The sequence below is a fragment of the Dermacentor silvarum genome, chromosome 8, assembly GCF_013339745.2.
Source record: "Dermacentor silvarum isolate Dsil-2018 chromosome 8, BIME_Dsil_1.4, whole genome shotgun sequence".
NCBI classification, from domain to species: Eukaryota; Metazoa; Arthropoda; class Arachnida; order Ixodida; family Ixodidae; genus Dermacentor; species Dermacentor silvarum.
Window position 1 is genome coordinate 32,029,779 of NC_051161.1, and position 18,132 is coordinate 32,047,910.

The following is an 18,132-nucleotide window of genomic DNA, read 5'->3' on the forward strand; positions in this document are numbered from 1 at the left end:
ATCATCACGGACTCGCGCTACGCCTGATCCCAATACCTCCAGGGTACCATAACCCCTCTGGCCGCCCACCTTCTTCGGGCGGCCTTGTGGCGCTTTGAGCCTCACTCCATCCGCATCGTCTGGTCTCCTGGCCATGCGGGTCTCCCCGGTAACGAAGGGGCGCATGCCACCACTGCCTGCGTCTCTCCCTCCCGGGCCGTTACCACCTCCGACTCTGCGTCTACCCCAGACACCTCAGCTCCTACGCTGTACTGCGCAATTCTAGAGCATTATCGCAGCTCGCGCCGCCTTTACCCAGACCCTGCATGGGGCCTCTCTAAAGCGGATGAGAGACTTCTGAGACACTTGCAGACTAACACCTTCTTGTGTCCTGCGGCCGCCCAGCATTTCATGCCGAGTATACACGGCTATTGTGCGCATTGTGGGGTCCAGGCCGACACCTATCACATGATGGCAGTATGCCCCTCCATACCCCTTCCTTTTTCATCCCCCTTCCTCCTACCCACAACAGAGGCTTGGGAGGAGTTCCTGCTTGGCTGGTCTACCCTGGACGCTCAACGCTCCTTGGTGGCCCGCGCCCGAGCGGCGATCATTTCCAATGGACTTCCGGAATAGGGAGACCACCCAAGTGCTTCTGTAGAGCAACTCTCTGTACTTTTCTGATTAAATGTTTTTCCACCACCACCACCACCACCACCACGACCACACAACAGGCCCTCCGCGTGGCGCACGGCGTTAGTGAACAAAAATTTAAATTCTCAAAGTAAAATCCGTAAGAAAAATTGTAAAGTACGACTTAACCACAACCTACAGGCGTGATAGCGTCGGATTGTAATTTGAATATACAAGAAAAATGCCTGATAATCAGCCAGGGATCGCATCCCACTCTTAAAGGCGAAGCTTAACCGTCCTTCAATTCTGATGGTGTTTGGCTGTACTTTGCTTTTTGGCGCCATTAAGGGGAATGTTGAAAACCAAGCCTTTCTAAATTTGACATGCGCGGGCCTTGGGGCAATAGCAGACAATTAATAAAATAACAAAAAAATTCCTAGTGCATTCACATTTTCATATAACACGGGTTAAATTGCTCCTGTAAAAATGTCTTCCTAGCAATGCAATTGTGTTTTGAAGCTGACTTTAAGGGGATCGGTGTAAGCTTGGTCTTTGTAAGCTGGCTTTCCCACGTTGTGTGTTGCAGTGAAGCCTACTCATTAAAAAAAATGTGATGCAAACAGAGCTCGATAACGCTATCGCGTTCCACTCTTAAAATACGAAGCTTAAGCATCCTCAAATTTTTGCCACTCTGCTTGGGCCCTGTAAAATTTTTTTCTTGTTTTTTTTTCAAACGGTAAATACAGACCGCATGGAATTAACTTGCAACGTTCGACCTTTGCCCCTTTGGAAGAACTTCCAATGAGCCGCAATGACTCAAATACACCAGTTGTCATGTGTCAATGCTTTGCATTTGTGTCACTATGCAGCCCTGAACAGGCACAGCATAATATGCACCAAATCAGGAACAGCGTACTAGAGCCGCAACTGTAAAAGCAGGTGAAGGAAAGAGTTCGAAACAACTGCAGCAAAGGAATGGTCATGCTCGCAAAGTTAGCAGCAAAAGGGTATGTAAAGACTAATGAAACAAAAAGGAATAAGCACTACTTGAGCAAGAAGGCAACAAGTATTTTAGCCTATAAGACGATATTATGGGACATTAGTGAGGGGTGTATAAAAGCTGAATAAACAGGCAAGTGCCACACAAGGCAAAGTAGAGAGACTCACTTGCTACAGCCAGGTTCACAGAGAAATGCGAATAAAAAAAATTGTAGAAAACAAAAAATAGGCCAGTCTTGCCTTGATGAGTGCCCGCTTGGTCATCTTTTGATTCACTTCTGGATGGTTGGTGATGTTCTTGGCACGATGAGCATAGTCCAAGGTGCTCAATGTCTCCTCCACATTGGTCATACCAGGCGAGATGGTCGCGATGATGGAAGTCTTTGTGCGGCCACCCAGAGAGTCCTGCAAAAGCCGAGTCAGCTTGCTTTCCCTGCAATGAGAAGGTAAGAATTGTATTTCATACCTAGCAATCTTAAAACATTGTTCCGTTTGTATCACAGCGGCAACATACGTAGCCATAAGTAAGTGCTCTACCACAACTTCTGTAATCTAGTTGGAGCTCTGTTGTCACAACTGTACCATACTTGCTACACCAGGGCTTCGACAGTGCCCAAATAGATTGCAAAACCTAAGAAGTGGTCGTGGATCGTGCAAAAAGAAATCGCTGCGTCTGGCAGGAAGCAAGTTCTCACGTATATTTATGGTTTCAGCTTGCTTTTTTTTTTTTCTCGCGCTATCAATGTTTCAGTTTAATGTGCCCACATCTGAAAAAAAAATGTCCAAGGGTGCCTTTACGTTGGATTTTGAGGTAATAGTACAGCAACAGTTTTTTGTAGCATACTGTGAAGGCGGTTTCATTTTGAGATAGCCTTGGGTATAAATGAATTCAAAGATTCTAGTTTTGCAAAAAGAAATAGCTACTTTATATTGGAGTCGATCCACGCCAACCATACCAACCTTGGCACTCGACGCTCTACGTTTTCTGTCTAAAAATTTTACGCGCTTGCGTACAACATGAATTGTCATTCTACAAAATATTTTTGCTGAAAAAAACTTGCCCCCGGATCAAGCACGATCTGAGCTTTCTTGTAAGGCACGAAGGTACGTGCCTTTTATGGTGTATATCTTCGTGCATTACAAGAAAGTTCAGGTGGTGCTTGAGCCAGTTAAAAATGACATTTAATGTTGTATGCAAATACGTACAATTTTTAGAAAGAAATCGCTGAGGTTACAGCGCTAATGTTGGTACAGTTGGCGTGGCATGACTAGTGCAGGACAACAAATGCAGCTTGCGTTTAAGTGACCGGTTCAACCAGAAAAATTTTATGACATGAAATTTTTCTTCCTAAAGACAAGTGAAAAATTGAAGTTTAAGAAAAAAAGTAAGTTTCATTAGTGAAACACTGGTAATACGGGAGCAATGTATGAAATAAAGCGAGCTGAACGATTCCGGACACTCCATGGAATTCGCAAAGTTACGCAGGCCCATGTCCCAGATAGTAGACGCATACTCGAAGTTAGGTTACTTAATTTGATATGAAGAATGTACTCACAAAATGCTTGCAGTTTTTTTTTTCAAGCAACATTGGTGGGAAGAAGGGAGTGCAAAAAATATGCAATGTTTACGGTAGAACGTCCAAGGTGCTAAATAAAAAAAATTAGAAACTAGTTGTAAATCGGTTTTCACGCTAGGCACTGTCAACTCAAGCAGCACTTACATTTGTATACATCTGCTTTTCACAAGCAGGAACTGCAAAGGCCCATTATTTGCAGACACTAGCTGAACCGAGAGCCACTAAGCGAATAAAGTGACTATGGCCCGACCTATTCAGAGTTGGTGTCAACATGGACTTCGGAACAAGCAGAGGACTATCTCTGCAGCAATTTAAGGGTGCCATGATTATTCAATAAAAAAATCAGAATCTTTGTAGGCCAGTGGGCAAGGGGGGGGGGGGGGGGGACGAGCATTATGGAAGTAAATACCGTAGTAATTATAAATGGGTTGGTGCTTCAATAAAATTGCGGCGCAGGTATCCAAATGCATAATTAGCATTGTTAATTATATTGTTACCGGTTACTCTCTGTGAAAAGGGGGTTTATTGGGACGCAACTGATGGTCTTGAGCGCCAGCCGAGGTTTGCTTGCTTGCTTAATCCTCATCCGTGTTTCTGTTATCGCTAAGCGAACGTCGTCTTCTGCACTCTCTTACCCCGTTTCCCACTACTGCTTGTGGCACATACCCAAATCATACAAGACTTTCACGCTGGTAACAATATAAATAACACGAGTATGCGACGTAAGTTCATCTGTTATGTGCAGAATTGGTCATCGAAATGCAAATTGAAGACAGTGTAATATCCAGTAATGTGTGGTATCAAATAAAGCATCAGACGTACCCGATTATATTATGCAAACTGGCATAGATCATAAGCCTGTCAAACTGCCCCAGAACAATGGTCGAACTGTATGTTACCAACATGCATGCGATGAAACAGTTTAAAAAGAACAGTGCAGAGGGCCTGTATGCTCCAAACATCAGTAATAAGCCATGGTGTCTCTGTACTGAAAAAGGCGGACTTTTGAATTGCTCGAAATGCGCCCGCTCGATGTAACTCGATGTTCTTGACGTGCACAAATGCGTAAGAATGTTCTTTAATGAAAAAAAAAAGTAAACCGAATAATGTGGTCCTTTTTTCACTTAGAACACAGTGGAGAAAAGTGAACATTTTGCGCACACTAATACATGCATGAGATACAAAGGGTTAAAATTCGTAGAAATCCCACAGACATATCAGGAGCAGTGAAGAATAAGCATGTATTCTTATACAGGCCTTGAGTACACGCCCTTTGTATAGTATACGCACTTTAACAATGATAGACGTCGCGGCACACAAGCAGCAACAAATTTGTAAAGTAAGACTCAGAAGAAACACAGCTACAAACGTATATCCCAGCGACTTTCAACTATTCTGCTTTTCCCAATTTTGCGTGCTTCTGGAACTTGTATGCGTCAAATTGGTTGAAGCAAGTATTCCATTTGCACTATCAGAAGACTATCAGAGACCAGTGAGCCAGACTTTTTCACGAACAGAATTTTTCGGAAAACTCTCGACACAGCATTCGTAGATCCAGCAGAAATTCGTAAAGTTTACAAAGTTCGGGAGAGTTGGCAGGGTATTGGATTCACAGGCAACAGCCAGCTGTGTTTAGATTGCTTGAAGTGAATCAGCTACAACAAAATTCTTGCACAACATCCCAATAAGAAGCAAGTGGCCAAGTTGACGCACATTTTGCACAGAACACTCACAGATGGTACGAACTGAAGACTTCACAGTTAAGACCCACCAGGTTTATGAGCCAACCAATACCTAACATTTAGCATTTATTAGCTCAGCTGACATAACATGGGCTTCTTAACCTTTTGAAGCTACAGGGACTGCATGCATACAAGCACAAGAACCCTCTCGTATCATCTTGTTCAGTGACTTCAGTTCCCTACATAACAGCTACATGCATCTTTCTGTGGGTGTGCGCACTATGCAGTGCAGAAAAACATCGTGATAGTGCACTGACGGAGCAATAAAAAGCACGCAATCTGATAATTCGGTAAGTATGCGAGGGATGCAAAAGTGAAAACAGCAGGCAAATCTTGAAAAGAAAGGACTGAAAGAGGAGTTTTGTATTGCCACATCCTATATAATCACCGCTGGTATGTGCCAGGCCATGAAAACGACGAAGTAGCGCACGGATGGAAAAACAGACGACAACGACGTCGCGTTTACTGTACATTTAAGTGCATTATCCGTGCTGTACACCGGGTTTCTCGTTTCTACAGCACGGAAAGCCTAGATCATGCTTATGGCACACAGCATTAGGTCCTGCCATGGCGGCTTGTCAGAAGCCTTCCCTGGATGTAGAGGCACTGAGGAGACTGACAGCAATGAGAAGTTTGCTAACGCAAGTGTCATCAATTGCCATGAATTCTCTGCATTAATAGTTTCTTGCCTAAACAGGATAAAGCCCTTTTGGAACATTCATTTATGCTCACAACTGCTATAAACCAAAGAATTTTACAGCTCCCCCACTGAACACATATTTTAGCCAAGCTTGGGCAATTACGGGTATAGACTGACACGGTCAAAGTCTCCAGGAAGCTTGTAAATTAGCCCATCTTATGAAGGAAAACCATGCATGATACAAGGTTTCGGAGTGGAGCCAGTTAAACAATGCTATCAGTAAAACCTCGTAAATATGTAGTTGGTGGGGAATGTGGATCAGGTAAGAACTAAGCAATGTACTAATTAGCCGACAGTGGCTCATGAACGACTATAGACTTACTGGCGAAAAAAAATTCTCACTCAAACACACTTGCAGGTAAGTTTTATTTGCAAGCAAGCCGAAAAAAAAAATCTAATTTTAACTTGCCGCCGTAGCGGCCTTGCAGCAACGGCATCCTCAAACTCAGCAAGGCCGCAAGCCAGTTTCTGCATAAGGCCCCACTTCCCTGCGAAAGCCTGCATGATGGTCAACGCACTAGTGCGTAGAATAAAGGGCCATCATCCACGTCATCATCCATGGCGACGATGTGGAAGCGTTAGAAGCTATGGGCCAACGCCTCCTTTAGAGTAGAGGAGGCGCTGTATGGGCGCTTGATACAAGTCATGGCTGCCATGTTTTGACGTCACAAAGGGTGGCGACTGCAGCCCAGGAAATGTCTGCGCGCCGCAATTGCGCTATCTATGGTTAGTGCCGCTCACATTTCGTCGATCCACGCTTTTACGCGCCAAAAATGAAGTAAATACTACGCACTAACCGTTTGGCATGCGTTAAGCGACTACGGCTCGAGCGATCAGCCAATACATTAGATTGCGACACTGCAGGAAATTCATCGCGACTATATTTAAACCGGAAGTACTTATTAAGCGGGTACATATTGTTACGTAGAAACTGCGGATTTACTGTATTTTGAACACCAAAGGCGAGGATGAAATTTTAATAAACAATCATTGCACCTTCTTACATTTGTACATGATTTGTCAAGATTGAAAATGTTCCCCCAAGATGGTCTCTCTGGACTGAACCAGCAGAACCAGCATAGATAAAAGCCCCCGATGTTAAAAAACGTGGCCAGACATATACCTGTACGGAACGTGTGGTCCCTTGTCCACCAAGGCAGTTATGACACGTCCCAATGTAAGGAGAGACTGGTTGATGTTGCCTGCGAAAATAATGCAAACGCCAATTAACCCAAGCTGTGAAACCAAATGATGAACATGCTTCTCTAGTAACAATGCACATAAATGTTTAAGGCTTAAATAACTGCCATAATGCAGAACAGCTGCTAAGAAAAACAAATGTTGCAATATAAAATTTCATTTGATAGGATAACGGTCATGGCACCATAATTACAAGTGCACGCAATAATCCAGCTTGCGTTGCTCATCAAAACAAGATGCTATTTGCAGCCTTCATTTTAACAGTGGACCTGTTTAAGCTGACCGTCAGTCCATAACGCGTTAACAAAAAAAGCTCGCTGAACGATGACGTCACCTGCGTTGCTTAGCAACCACCTGCCACAGCTGCACCTCGCTTCTCCTATACTCTGTTTCATACATCAGGTGCAACGCTGTGGAGGCTAGAGATACTTTTTGCAGTGACTGCATTCGCACTTAGAAGTAGTTCGGTGTTTATTGACCAATTTTTGCAATAATGTTCTTTATGTACACTCAGTTCCGAATGGAAAAATGAATTTACCCTATTGAAACAAACAAACCATGTACTCATACGGCTGCTAACACATTGTTTTAGATCAATTTGCTTTTTGTTGTTTTTTTTATTTGCAGCCCGTCACTGCAGCCTCACGTGCAAGATCGTGCAAACAAATGCCGCTGGCGCACAGCGAAGCATAGGCGGAACGCTCGGAGTGATAAATTTTGGAGTGATAAATCCACAGCGTTGCACCTGATGTATGAAACGGAGTGTAGCTCCAGCAACGCTCCTCCATCGCGGCGCCCGCGATGATGTCACTGTGCATTGCAGAGCACAGCTTCCAAAACCGACACTGCGTTCCAGCAGACCCGCTTCGTTAATGCGGTCACCTAGCAATCACTTACACAGCTTTGCCCAGCCTTGGCCCAGCCATGTCATTGCTTCACGCCACGATTCATGCTTTGTTTAGTCATGACGACATTTTGTGAAGCTTGGCCATGACGTCATACTGATTATAAAGATCATGTCGCCGCGACGGCGACACACGCAACTCTCGTAGACTTCACACTGAGTAAAATGTAACATGGGACGGTCGAAAAAGTGCAAGACTCCGAAGAAGCCTCTCAGCTGGAAGCTCGTCGTGCCGCCAGCCGAGAACGAATGCGCCGATTGCGTGCTCATCCGGAGTATCAACTGGAGCCTAGCAAAACTTAGCCGAGCCTAGCGAAACTGGAAGAAGCTGAGCGATCACCAGCTCCGCTGTTTCTCCAGCCTCAGTACACAACTTAGTGCTAGCTGCGCTATTTTTTAATATTATACTATTCTACGAAATTTACAAAAATTGATTAAGTCAATAGAACAGATACTGAACCATGCTGCTCAGATAATAAGAGCTAAACTCTTCATGGTGTCCGAAAAAAAAAACTTGCCTGCTTCACGTGCTCTCCTGTCAATTGCACCAGAGCGGCCGATGTTCTCGCTCCCCGCAAGGTCAACCTGGGTGCAGAATGGCTTCAAGCACTCCGCCAACTTCCAGAAATAAGTTTAATATCTTGGGTCTAAATAGAACCCGCATCAGATATTCAGGATCACAAAGAATCAATGCAGTGTGCAGACACACAAGAGGAAACAGCAAGCGGTAATAAGCGAGGTTAAAAAAAAAAGCACATGTTTAGCACATCGTAACTATTATGCGACACTTATGATCAGATGTAAAAGGCAATAGCTGCACAGATAACATGAACCAACTCATCATGGTAGAACTAAACTGATTAAATAAACTTTTGGGGCACAATTACAAATTGCTAGTAACGATAACGCCTTGTTAACGATAAATGAAGCAAATGAACCGCATGAAGCTTAATGCTTCTATAATTGGTCACGCTGTTACTCACGAGGTTGAGCTTGCCGGTTTTCACCAGCTGCTCCCCATCGTCTGTTGTCTCGCGGATGTGAACGGTAACCGAGAAGACGGTATGGCTACGTGAAGATGTCGCGTTGAGAAGTGTAACCGCAGTTTTACGTTTTGCAGCCCCCTTCTGGAATATGAAGAACACTTCTTCACGGTTGTGCACCGTGATCTCCTCTAGGCCCTGGATTATGACAGAACCCTGAAAATGCACAGAAGGAGTTGTGAGAGTTTCCTGCACTGGAGATAAAGTACAATGTCACGCATCAGTGTTTTACTGCCCCAGGCATGCTGGAAGTGAACATTTAAATGTGAATAACATTGTTTATAGGTAATCAGCTGCACATAAACGAAAGCAAGGGAACTTGTTCAATGCATATGGAATACAAAAGTGCTTATGCTTCCACCAATGATAACTTGGAATAAAAATGCAAGGGAAACAACCGTTTTGAAAGAGAAACAACACGTGAAGGTACCGCACACAAGGTACAATAGCGGTTTAATAAAGGTTTCTAGCTTCTGTACTTTGTTCGTTGTCTTTTACATGTTTTTAAGCTGATGTTCGTTTGAGAAATAGCAAAACGGAAACAGTGAAGAAAAGCTATATGTACATTAATTCTCATCTTGTCAAATGACTACAGACAAAAGCTTAGAATTCTAGCTACAGTGCTGGGAAGCTAGGCAACTTCTAAACAATGGAAGCGGTACAGTAGTAGGCTGACAGACTGGAGCTCCATGGAGCTACAGAATAAGGAAAGCTTTAGGAAAATAGTACAATTTTCTAACACAGGATCAGTTAAAATTGAGTACAAGCAACAAAAGCAAATAACATGTTACAGGAGATTATCCACAACTGGCCGTGCACTTCGAAAAGAGCTTCCTCTCCATGCGAGAAATATGCAAAGAGACCGTTATTTAATACGCATGACACTAATCAAGTATTTAATTTGTAGTTTAGGGCTGTGGAACTCAGGTCTACCAAGTATAGCATTGTCGCGTTGTACCCAAGTGCTCAAATATCTGTCAAATGTTGCTCAATATGACAAACTGCCTAGAGTTACACTTGAATGGTTTTGTAATTACAATTATTGTAAACAACACAACAGTATATAGGCCTAGAAGTATAATCAAGAATATACACAAACCTAGAACATCCCCTCAAATTGCAAATGCTCAGGTGTCCAGTTCATCAGTCAAGGCTTACGATCTAGATTTCGCATCAGATAAAGCAGCCTAAGGAGTAGCACAAGGCTTTGCGCACACTGAAAGAACACCTGAAGCAGTGGATGTTGCTGCATAGTTGCCTAAGCTTCAAGGAGTTCTTGAACTAGGCAATGAATAATGCAGCCATTTCGGGACAGAATTTTAGGTCAACGTGCATTCTGTGCCTGCAAAATTGGAAACACTTAAGTCGCGTGTACCTTTCGAGAGGAGTCCTCGAAGATTTTCAGCCTTGACGTGTCGTCATGTGCACTGAGAAGGTCAAAGAGTTCCTCATTGTACAATTCAAGGAAGGACACCTTGATCGTAAATTCAAGGTCCTGGGACCGAAGCTCTTCAAACAGTTGCTGCAGTGCACGTGGGACGATACCAGCCAAGGGGTCGTCAGCCCAGCACAGGTTCACATTTGATCTTTCACCTTCCATAGTGAATGTCTTGCCGGTACCTGTTTGACCGTACCTGAAATCATAAAAGCGAGTGGTCAAAAGCCGATTACTATGCTTACTTTGATTACACATGAACCACGTTCTCAGGACTACGCTTACGCATAGGCAATTTTGACGCGGGCCAGCCGACGCGCACAAAGCATGTAAACTGCAGTTGAAGCGGCACCAGCTACATTTCAACAGCCCAGTTCACGTACCCATGCAAGATCTGCTTAGCAAATGCTTTCTCCGGATTACTGCAAGTACTATATATAAGCCGCGATGGCGCACAAAAACCAAAGGTATTCAGGGGTGATATATCCTGGAGCAATCATTTCCGGTTGTGCAGCATCTTTGAGACATTTCGTGTTACTACATTGGACGCATCGAAATAGGCGAACGAAAGCCTTTCTGACGCAGCGCTAGCAACGCTGTCAGCAGGTACCTTGTGCTGCATTTGCATGAAGGAGACCGCGAGAGGGCAGGCATGGTGTAGATGCGGCAGCCAGAGCGAAATGGGCGGAATTTTATCACGGCCGGAGTTCGGCCTGTCTGGCCGTCAGTTTACACGCACTTAGCACCGGGCCCACAGCCGAGCTTGAGGGTAGATTCCTCTTGGCCGGCCGTGCCGAACCTCGGCAACGTATTCTTTCCCGATCGCTCGACAAGTCTGGAATTTACAGCGTGCCAGTCAGCGCCCGGCGAAGTCTGATACGTCATGCCGGAGACGCCAAGATGGCCAAAATTTTACCTTGCGATATAAACGTGACCCACAACAGCACGGCGATCAGTTGTTGCCACACCGCAAGCGCAAAAGTGAGCAGCGAGCGAGAGCTTTGTTGTTTGTCGAAAGCAAAAACTCAACAAGCATGCATCCAAGGAGGTTATATGCTTGCATCAGTGAAACCGCATACTGCCGGTCAGCCAAGCTAGCACACGATGCACCCTGTTCCAGCGGCTCCGGCATGCGATATGACATGTTCTATTGCGGCGCCAGCCATACTAAACTGTAGAGCGTCCAACGCTCGCTGGCGTAGCGTAAAGCTGTGCCACGCATGGATCGCGTTCTCGTTAAGTCGGACTCTATCCGCGCGTTTAGCTTGGCCACCTTAATGCGCTGTTCTACGAGTGGAGGCAGAACCCCACGAAACACACAAGCAGCTATTTGGTGTCTAAAAGATATCTTGAACGGATAATTCAAAAGTCTAATAGCTGTCCTGGTCAAGACATTTTCTAACTGTGGACGTCTACAGGTACTTCAGTAAGGCCTGCTAACGTTACGCTAAAAGTTGGCTAATAAACATCTCGACAAGAACAACTTTAAGAATTGTATTAGACGTTCCCAGAATTCTGTAATAATGGCTTCAGAAACATTATGCAGGCTTTTATAGAACATCTTGACAAGAACAAGTTAAGAATTTTATTAGATTTTCCCAGAATTCTGTCATAAATTATAACAAAATTCTAGGGACGTCTAACAAAATTCTTAATTAAGCTATAAAAGCCTGCATGTTGTTTCCGAAATCATAATGTATAATGGCTTCAGAAACAATATGCAGGCTTTTATAGCTGTCTTTAAAGCAGCATTGATAGATTGTCATCCTACAGTGACGTGGTAAGCAAAATTAATGGCCACTTCAACATACCATGCATCCATATGCTAGCTTCATAGCACACATGTTACTATATAGACTGAAAATTAAATTGAAGCATTACATTATATTATTTATACTAACTTGCATAAAACTTTTTAACATATATCAAATGTGCAACACACATACAAAGCAAATTTGCATAACAACATGCAGAAAAAATTACAACCCGACATTGCGAGAAAGCGGCTTTATTGACTAATTAATTAAAGGACATGAAGAATGATTTTACAACATTTTTAAATACAGTAGAAAAGGTGACCACATAAAATAAGACGTAGCTGCAGTAACTACAGGAATCCAGGTCCCTTCCCACTTCGATACCACTGGCTGCCCACAGAAGTTTGCTCTGTAATACAACAGTCAAGAAAAAAGTGAGTAAGCCACACTTGATTTACAATAAAGATGTGGAATTCGGTATTTCAAATAGCAAAATATGTGCCGTTGTTTTACCTCGGTCACATTTACTTTATAAATTTAAGCAATACTTTCTCTCAAAATCTTATGCTGTACGATGACGTTCAGAATTAAAGTTGCAGATGATATGAAAAAGCTACTGTAGAGTGAAATTAAACTGGCAAATCGTTTAATCCACACACGACTTGCAGTAGGTCATTAGCAGTTACATGGTTTGCAAACAAATCTCTTACAAGAGTATGTAACTTTTATTTAGGTACTGGTGTTGGTGGGTTGTAGCAACAGGTTGTAGCAACAGGTTGTAGCAACTGGTAATCAAGGCCGACAACTGCTCCTTCCGAGTGTCTGTTACAATATCACTGCGGTATTGTACCACATGCCAATAAAACCATTCTCTTAATAAAGTGACCCTGAAACACTTGTAACTAATCATAGAATGGCCTCACTATTAAAGGATGTCGTCTCACGAATCTCATGCCACAAAAAGTTTTCCAATCCTGCAACCATAAGTGAAGTTAAAACACCAATGCTGCCTGCTAGCGTGCTGGAAGCTACACAGAGGGGAAGCCAAGACAGCAAAGCCCCGGTATACTATGCAATGCAGCATGCCGCTGCCATCTTAACAACGCAGCTGATGCAGCTATGGCTAGTGCAAGGATGAAATTACTTTTGCCCCTTTTGCGATTACATCAACTTGAGCACAAAAGGATCCCCGGAACAAAAAGCATGTAAACTATATAACACCACAGTTGTCAGTAAACAGCAAGCATTTTCTACAGCAATATAATTAGTTAAGCTCTAGCTTACCATGACTAACAGAAATGGCAGCCAGGCAGCCACATGGTGCCAAATAAGAAATAACAATACACAAAAGAGGTGCATAGAAATCAAAAGAAGCCACTTAAGCTTGCATGCTCCTACAGGTTTACCTTAAGATTATTGAGGTGTGCATGAAACTGCGCGAAACAAACACCGTTTGGCCCCTGTTTATCTGTTTGTGGAGCATATGCCCTACAGCAAGATAAACAAATTTGTAGCAGCATACAAATGGTCAAATACCAAAAGTATGGAAACAATGCAGAGATTGTGCACGCACATAAACAAAGCGACCGAATAAGCATACATTCAGGCTCTGGCTTCTAACTATGCGACTTACCTTAACTAGACAAAAACAATGAAAACCAACAGGCCTTGTGGTTCCGTGAAAGAGTAACATTGCTGCATAGTAAATAAAAAGAGACAGTCAACAAAACAGTCAATGTCTGGCTTGCAACCATGCAGCTTACCTTGACTAGAAAAAAACAATGGAAGCCAGCAGGGCTTGTGGTTCCGTGAGAGTAAAATAACTACATAGGAAATAAAAAGAGACAGTCAACAAAACAGTCAAGCCTAGCATGCTTCTATATGTTTACCTTAAGTTTGATTGCTGAGCACACAACTTATGAAAAATATGGCTGCTTAGCCACCGTTGAACTCTTTATTTCCGTTCCAACATGTGCTCTACAGCAAGATAAAAAACAAATTTATACAGCATACAAACCTTGATAACGATATATGGGTGACAAGAATGTAAGAAAACTATAATTCATGACCTGCTTCACACTTCCAAAGATGCTCAGCAGTCTGTAAAGTTGCAGCCCTCATGTTTATTTTACGTGTAATTATGCGGATTAATTTTTAATTGCACAAAATCTTCATAACACTATTGAAAATATATCTGCCCTAGACACACAAAAGATACACGGGCCCGCCAAAACAAAAGTGGCGTGCAAGTCAATTGTAGCAGGTAAACGTATACGTACCGTAAGGAACTGCACCGTATCTGCAGGCGCTGGTCAAGGCTTGAACGTGACCAAAAGAGCCACGAGCGGTGCACACGCTATGTAGACTCGATAGAACTTGGGAAGAAAACCATGAGCACCGGCGAGCGAACGCTTGCGAGCATGAGCATGGCCCTTTGAATCGCTCGCGGTTAATGCATAGAGTCAGAATTCCTATGGTTAATGCCCCTGGAAGCTTTACTCGCGGTTAAAGTCCCTATATAAGAAAAGTACCGCCATCCTTTGATCAACGCCGCTTCGCTCTCTCCTGTATCTCCGATTGGACGATGATAGCGCGCGCTTTGACTTCTTTATTTTCCGCCTCAGAGCCATGTTGAAAGTCCTCTGCGCAGCCGAAGTTACCGGCGGCGGCGGCGCACGTCCGGCCTGAAAGTTTCAACGTGGACTTTTAGGGCCGCCACCGTCGACTTGCTTTCGCAAGCAAAAAAATAAAGAAAAAAGCACGCGCTTTAGGAGAGGAGACGAAGGAGGAAAGAGTAGATGGCGGTACTTTTCTTATATAGAGGTTTTACTCGCGGTTAAAGTCCCTATATAAAAGTACCGCCATCCTTTGATAAACGCAGCTTCTCTCTCTCCTTTATCTCCGATTGGACGATGATAGCGCGCGCTTGTCACTTCTTTATATTTTCTTTTTTTTTTCCGCCTCAGAGCCATGTTGAAAGTCATCTGCGCAGCCGCAGTCGCCGGCGGCGGCTGCGGCGCGCGCCCGGCCGCGTATTTCCGCTGGCGCCACGCTGCGCCGCTCGCGCGTACCATGTTTCGAGCCGCCGCCGTTGGAACGGAGGAGGCTTGACGGAGAAAACGCTGGGCTGGTGGTGACTAGCCTGCTGTTGGGATCGGTGGTATTATAAACACATCACTGTTTTGATGATCCAAATATAATCTCACTATCAGGGAGAGAGCAGTCTACCTGACTGGAGCAGTATTTCTTTATTTGGGGTGTTACTACGCTGCGCTCCGCAACACCCCAACGACCGCCGCTTCGCGTCGGCGCCCGGCACCACGGCTGCCGCCGTGGCACCGGGGTTCAAGCGACCGCGCTGGCAAACAGAAAAAAAAGGGGAAAAGCGTGATATTAAAGAAAAAAATCACAGCATATCCACGGGGTGAATGATGATGAGTGGGCGAAGCTCCGGAGGGAATAACCGGATCTCCCGCTTAAGGGGACGCTAGCACAAACGCGTTAGAAACGTGCAGTACTCTCTAGTAAGGGGGAGCGGCCACAGCGTCTTACGCAGCCATTTACACATGCCGGAACGTGCACCGCGTTTGCCGACGCCATCACATGACTGCTGAGAGAGTATACCCCCATTATTCATAAACGCTCCTCGACTTGAACTTGACTTGCCGCCGCCTTGGGCAGCGCGTTCGAAACGCGTTGAAGGTAAGGCGGAGAGGCCACAGCGTCTTACACCAGCTTCTTACACGGGCCGTAACGCGCTAGCACAAACGCGTTAGAAACGCGCTAGAAACGCGGCCTTTCGTTAATGTTGGGTATTTATTGCCATCGTGGTGCGTGTGTCTATGTGCGCTTCGTGGCGTAGTGGTTAGCGCCGCGCGTTCGGAAGCGAGGGGTCCCTGGTTGATTCCGCGCTACGGACACAACTTTCGGAATTTTTTTTCATAAAACGCCGGAAGCGTTCTCCGGAATGCGGCTTCCGGAAGCGGAACCGGAAGTGGAACCGGAAGCGGAAGTCGGCTTCCGGTTATACTATACGTATACATATATATAGCCATAGAGCCACGCTTCCAAGGGTTGCTTCGAACCCGCGTACGCGTGATCCCGAAGCAAGCGCCGTAACCAATCAGCCATAGAGCCACGCTTCCAAGGGTTGCATTCGTGCGAACCATATGATTGCGTTCGAGCGCCCTCGGTGAACGGATCTAGAAACGCGCTACGCGCGAGCGGCGCAGCATGGCGCCAGCGGTCAAACGCTGTATCTACTAGCAAATGGAGTGTTGCCGTCGCCGCGCGAAAGGCCGTGGTGGGACGGGAGGGGAGGCGACGTTTAGCTGCGGCACCAAATGCGTATTTATATAAAAACGTTGCAAGGCGAGAAGGTGGTAAAAAATTGCGACGCTGTTCAACGACTGTCCCGTTCTGACCTCGTCGAAAACCGAGTCACCGCCAGAGGCACCGGCAACAGTCACCAACGCCGCGCGCGTTCGGCGCGAACGCGGGTAAAACACCGACGGCGTCGAAAACAGTTCTGCGCGTTGCTGGTACAGCTACATGTCCCAGCTGATAAAACTACTATCCTTACTCCGTAGGGAATAGCTCTCTGCTAATTTGCTATCGCAATTAATGATTCGCCTTTCGGATGAAACTGCGACATTTTTTTTTTTTTTTTCAGTTTCAATGTTTGCGAACCTTTCAGGTAGCGCCCACTGGCATTTCAATCAAAATTTCCAGAGAGACTGCGGTACGTCTAAATTATCTGAAACGGGGCTTTTTACGCGGTCCAGAATTTCGTTTCAGGATCCCTTTAATGGGGTCTGAGGTCTTTCTTCCTCACTGGATGACGGATTGGATGTCTGCATACATATTCAGCATTGCGAGCATTTCGTCTGCTGAACGCAGGTTTGACAGAGTGAACCACAAGCGCCTCCAACATCGTCTGCACACCTGAACTTTCCTTTTAAAAAAATAATGTCTGATACTTTTCAGACAAGCCTTGTATTCCGAAAGTCAAGGGTCTCATAAAATTTTGTCCGGCCCAGCCTAAATTATCGTCGCAAATAAATCAGGGTACGATTGATGTAGCAATAGAAAAAAGACCTGCCACCGAAGTTGACCAAAGCACCGTGCTGGAGACGTGGGAAAGAACAACTACAGCAAGAACACTTTACGCAAATACGGTGCAGTTGTAGCCCATCATGACCTCGGCTATGGTAGGCTCCATGACTGCCCGGTACACATCGATCTGCACGACAGAAAAATAAATAAATAAATAGAGCTTCAAGCAATTGGAGTCAGCGAAAGCAATAAGGGACATGCTTACCTGCTTTGCATCAGGTCCAAATACTTTGTCAAACGTGAACGATTTGCGAAGGCTCCGCTCCGGAACGACTCGGTCAGTTACGAGTATCACCTTCCTTTCCGGTACAACTTCAACAGCTTTGATGAAGGCATTCCGTTTCTCCAACGAGTTTGGGGGCCTACGCAGACGTGTGGGCTATTCGTTAAGAATGCACGAAGCCACAGGGAAAACACGTAACACTCGCTCACACTTTTGCAACGCAACGGAATGAAACAACGCACCACGCACAAAATAAACGGTCATAAGCTTACCGGCACCGTACAAAAACTTGAATGCGCTGGTTACCGAGCTTTCTAGAAGCCATGGTGCTGTGATACAGGTCAGAATACTGGTGAAACTGCCAACGTAAATTGCCGATTCAGGCTTGCATGCAGCACGCGCAACGCCACTTCCGAACGCAGTCACGAGAATTCCAGCACGCGCAATGACGCCGCCGAACGCTGCCACTGCTATATCTCTGCCACTGGCCTAACTGGCCGGCACTACCACTGCCGTTTTAAACTCTCACCTGGAAAACATTAATAAGCCATTGGTAACAACTTAGCCACGTGATACAATGCTATTGATGGCAATGAAGTTTAGGTCAACCACCAAAATATTATTTCAGTGTGTGCTTTAATTCATTCTCCTCAGGACCTCAATAAAGTTCGTACTCACTCACTCACTCAGTGTGTGTAAATGTTTTGCTCAAATATTTTTTTTTTGACAGAGTAACCGGCCATGTACTATTTAATAAATTTAAATAATTCTTTACTTAAAGTCTTTGTTTGGCGCTTGTTAATTTTCTGGTGATTGAAAGGGGAA

At 44.8% G+C, this 18,132-nt stretch overlaps 1 protein-coding gene across 1 annotated transcript; it reads right to left on the reverse strand.

Moving 5' to 3' along the window:
• Window positions 1–1,784: 1,784 nt before the first annotated feature.
• Window positions 1,785–17,917, reverse strand: LOC125947595 (kinesin-like protein KIF11). Its single transcript, XM_049672711.1, has 8 exons — window positions 17,580–17,917; window positions 17,290–17,446; window positions 17,138–17,211; window positions 10,153–10,411; window positions 8,718–8,933; window positions 8,253–8,319; window positions 6,754–6,832; window positions 1,785–2,044 (listed from the first exon to the last, which is right to left on the reverse strand). The coding sequence occupies exons 1-8, from the start codon at window positions 17,630–17,632 to the stop codon at window positions 1,795–1,797; spliced, it is 1,155 nt and encodes a 384-aa protein (XP_049528668.1). The 5' UTR covers window positions 17,633–17,917; the 3' UTR covers window positions 1,785–1,794.
• Between the last annotated feature and the right edge of the window lie 215 nt (window positions 17,918–18,132).

Excerpts from the sequence above, each read along its gene's own strand:
- LOC125947595 (XM_049672711.1), bottom strand. The coding sequence starts at position 17,632 with ATGGCTTCTAGAAAGCTCGGTAACCAGCGCATTCAAGTTTTTGTACGG. Across the intron at positions 8,934-10,152 it reads TCGAGGACTCCTCTCGAAAG|GGTTCTGTCATAATCCAGGG; the intron begins GTACACGCGACT and ends GTGCATTTTCAG. Across the intron at positions 8,320-8,717 it reads AAACCGGCAAGCTCAACCTC|GTTGACCTTGCGGGGAGCGA; the intron begins GTGAGTAACAGC and ends TTCTGCACCCAG.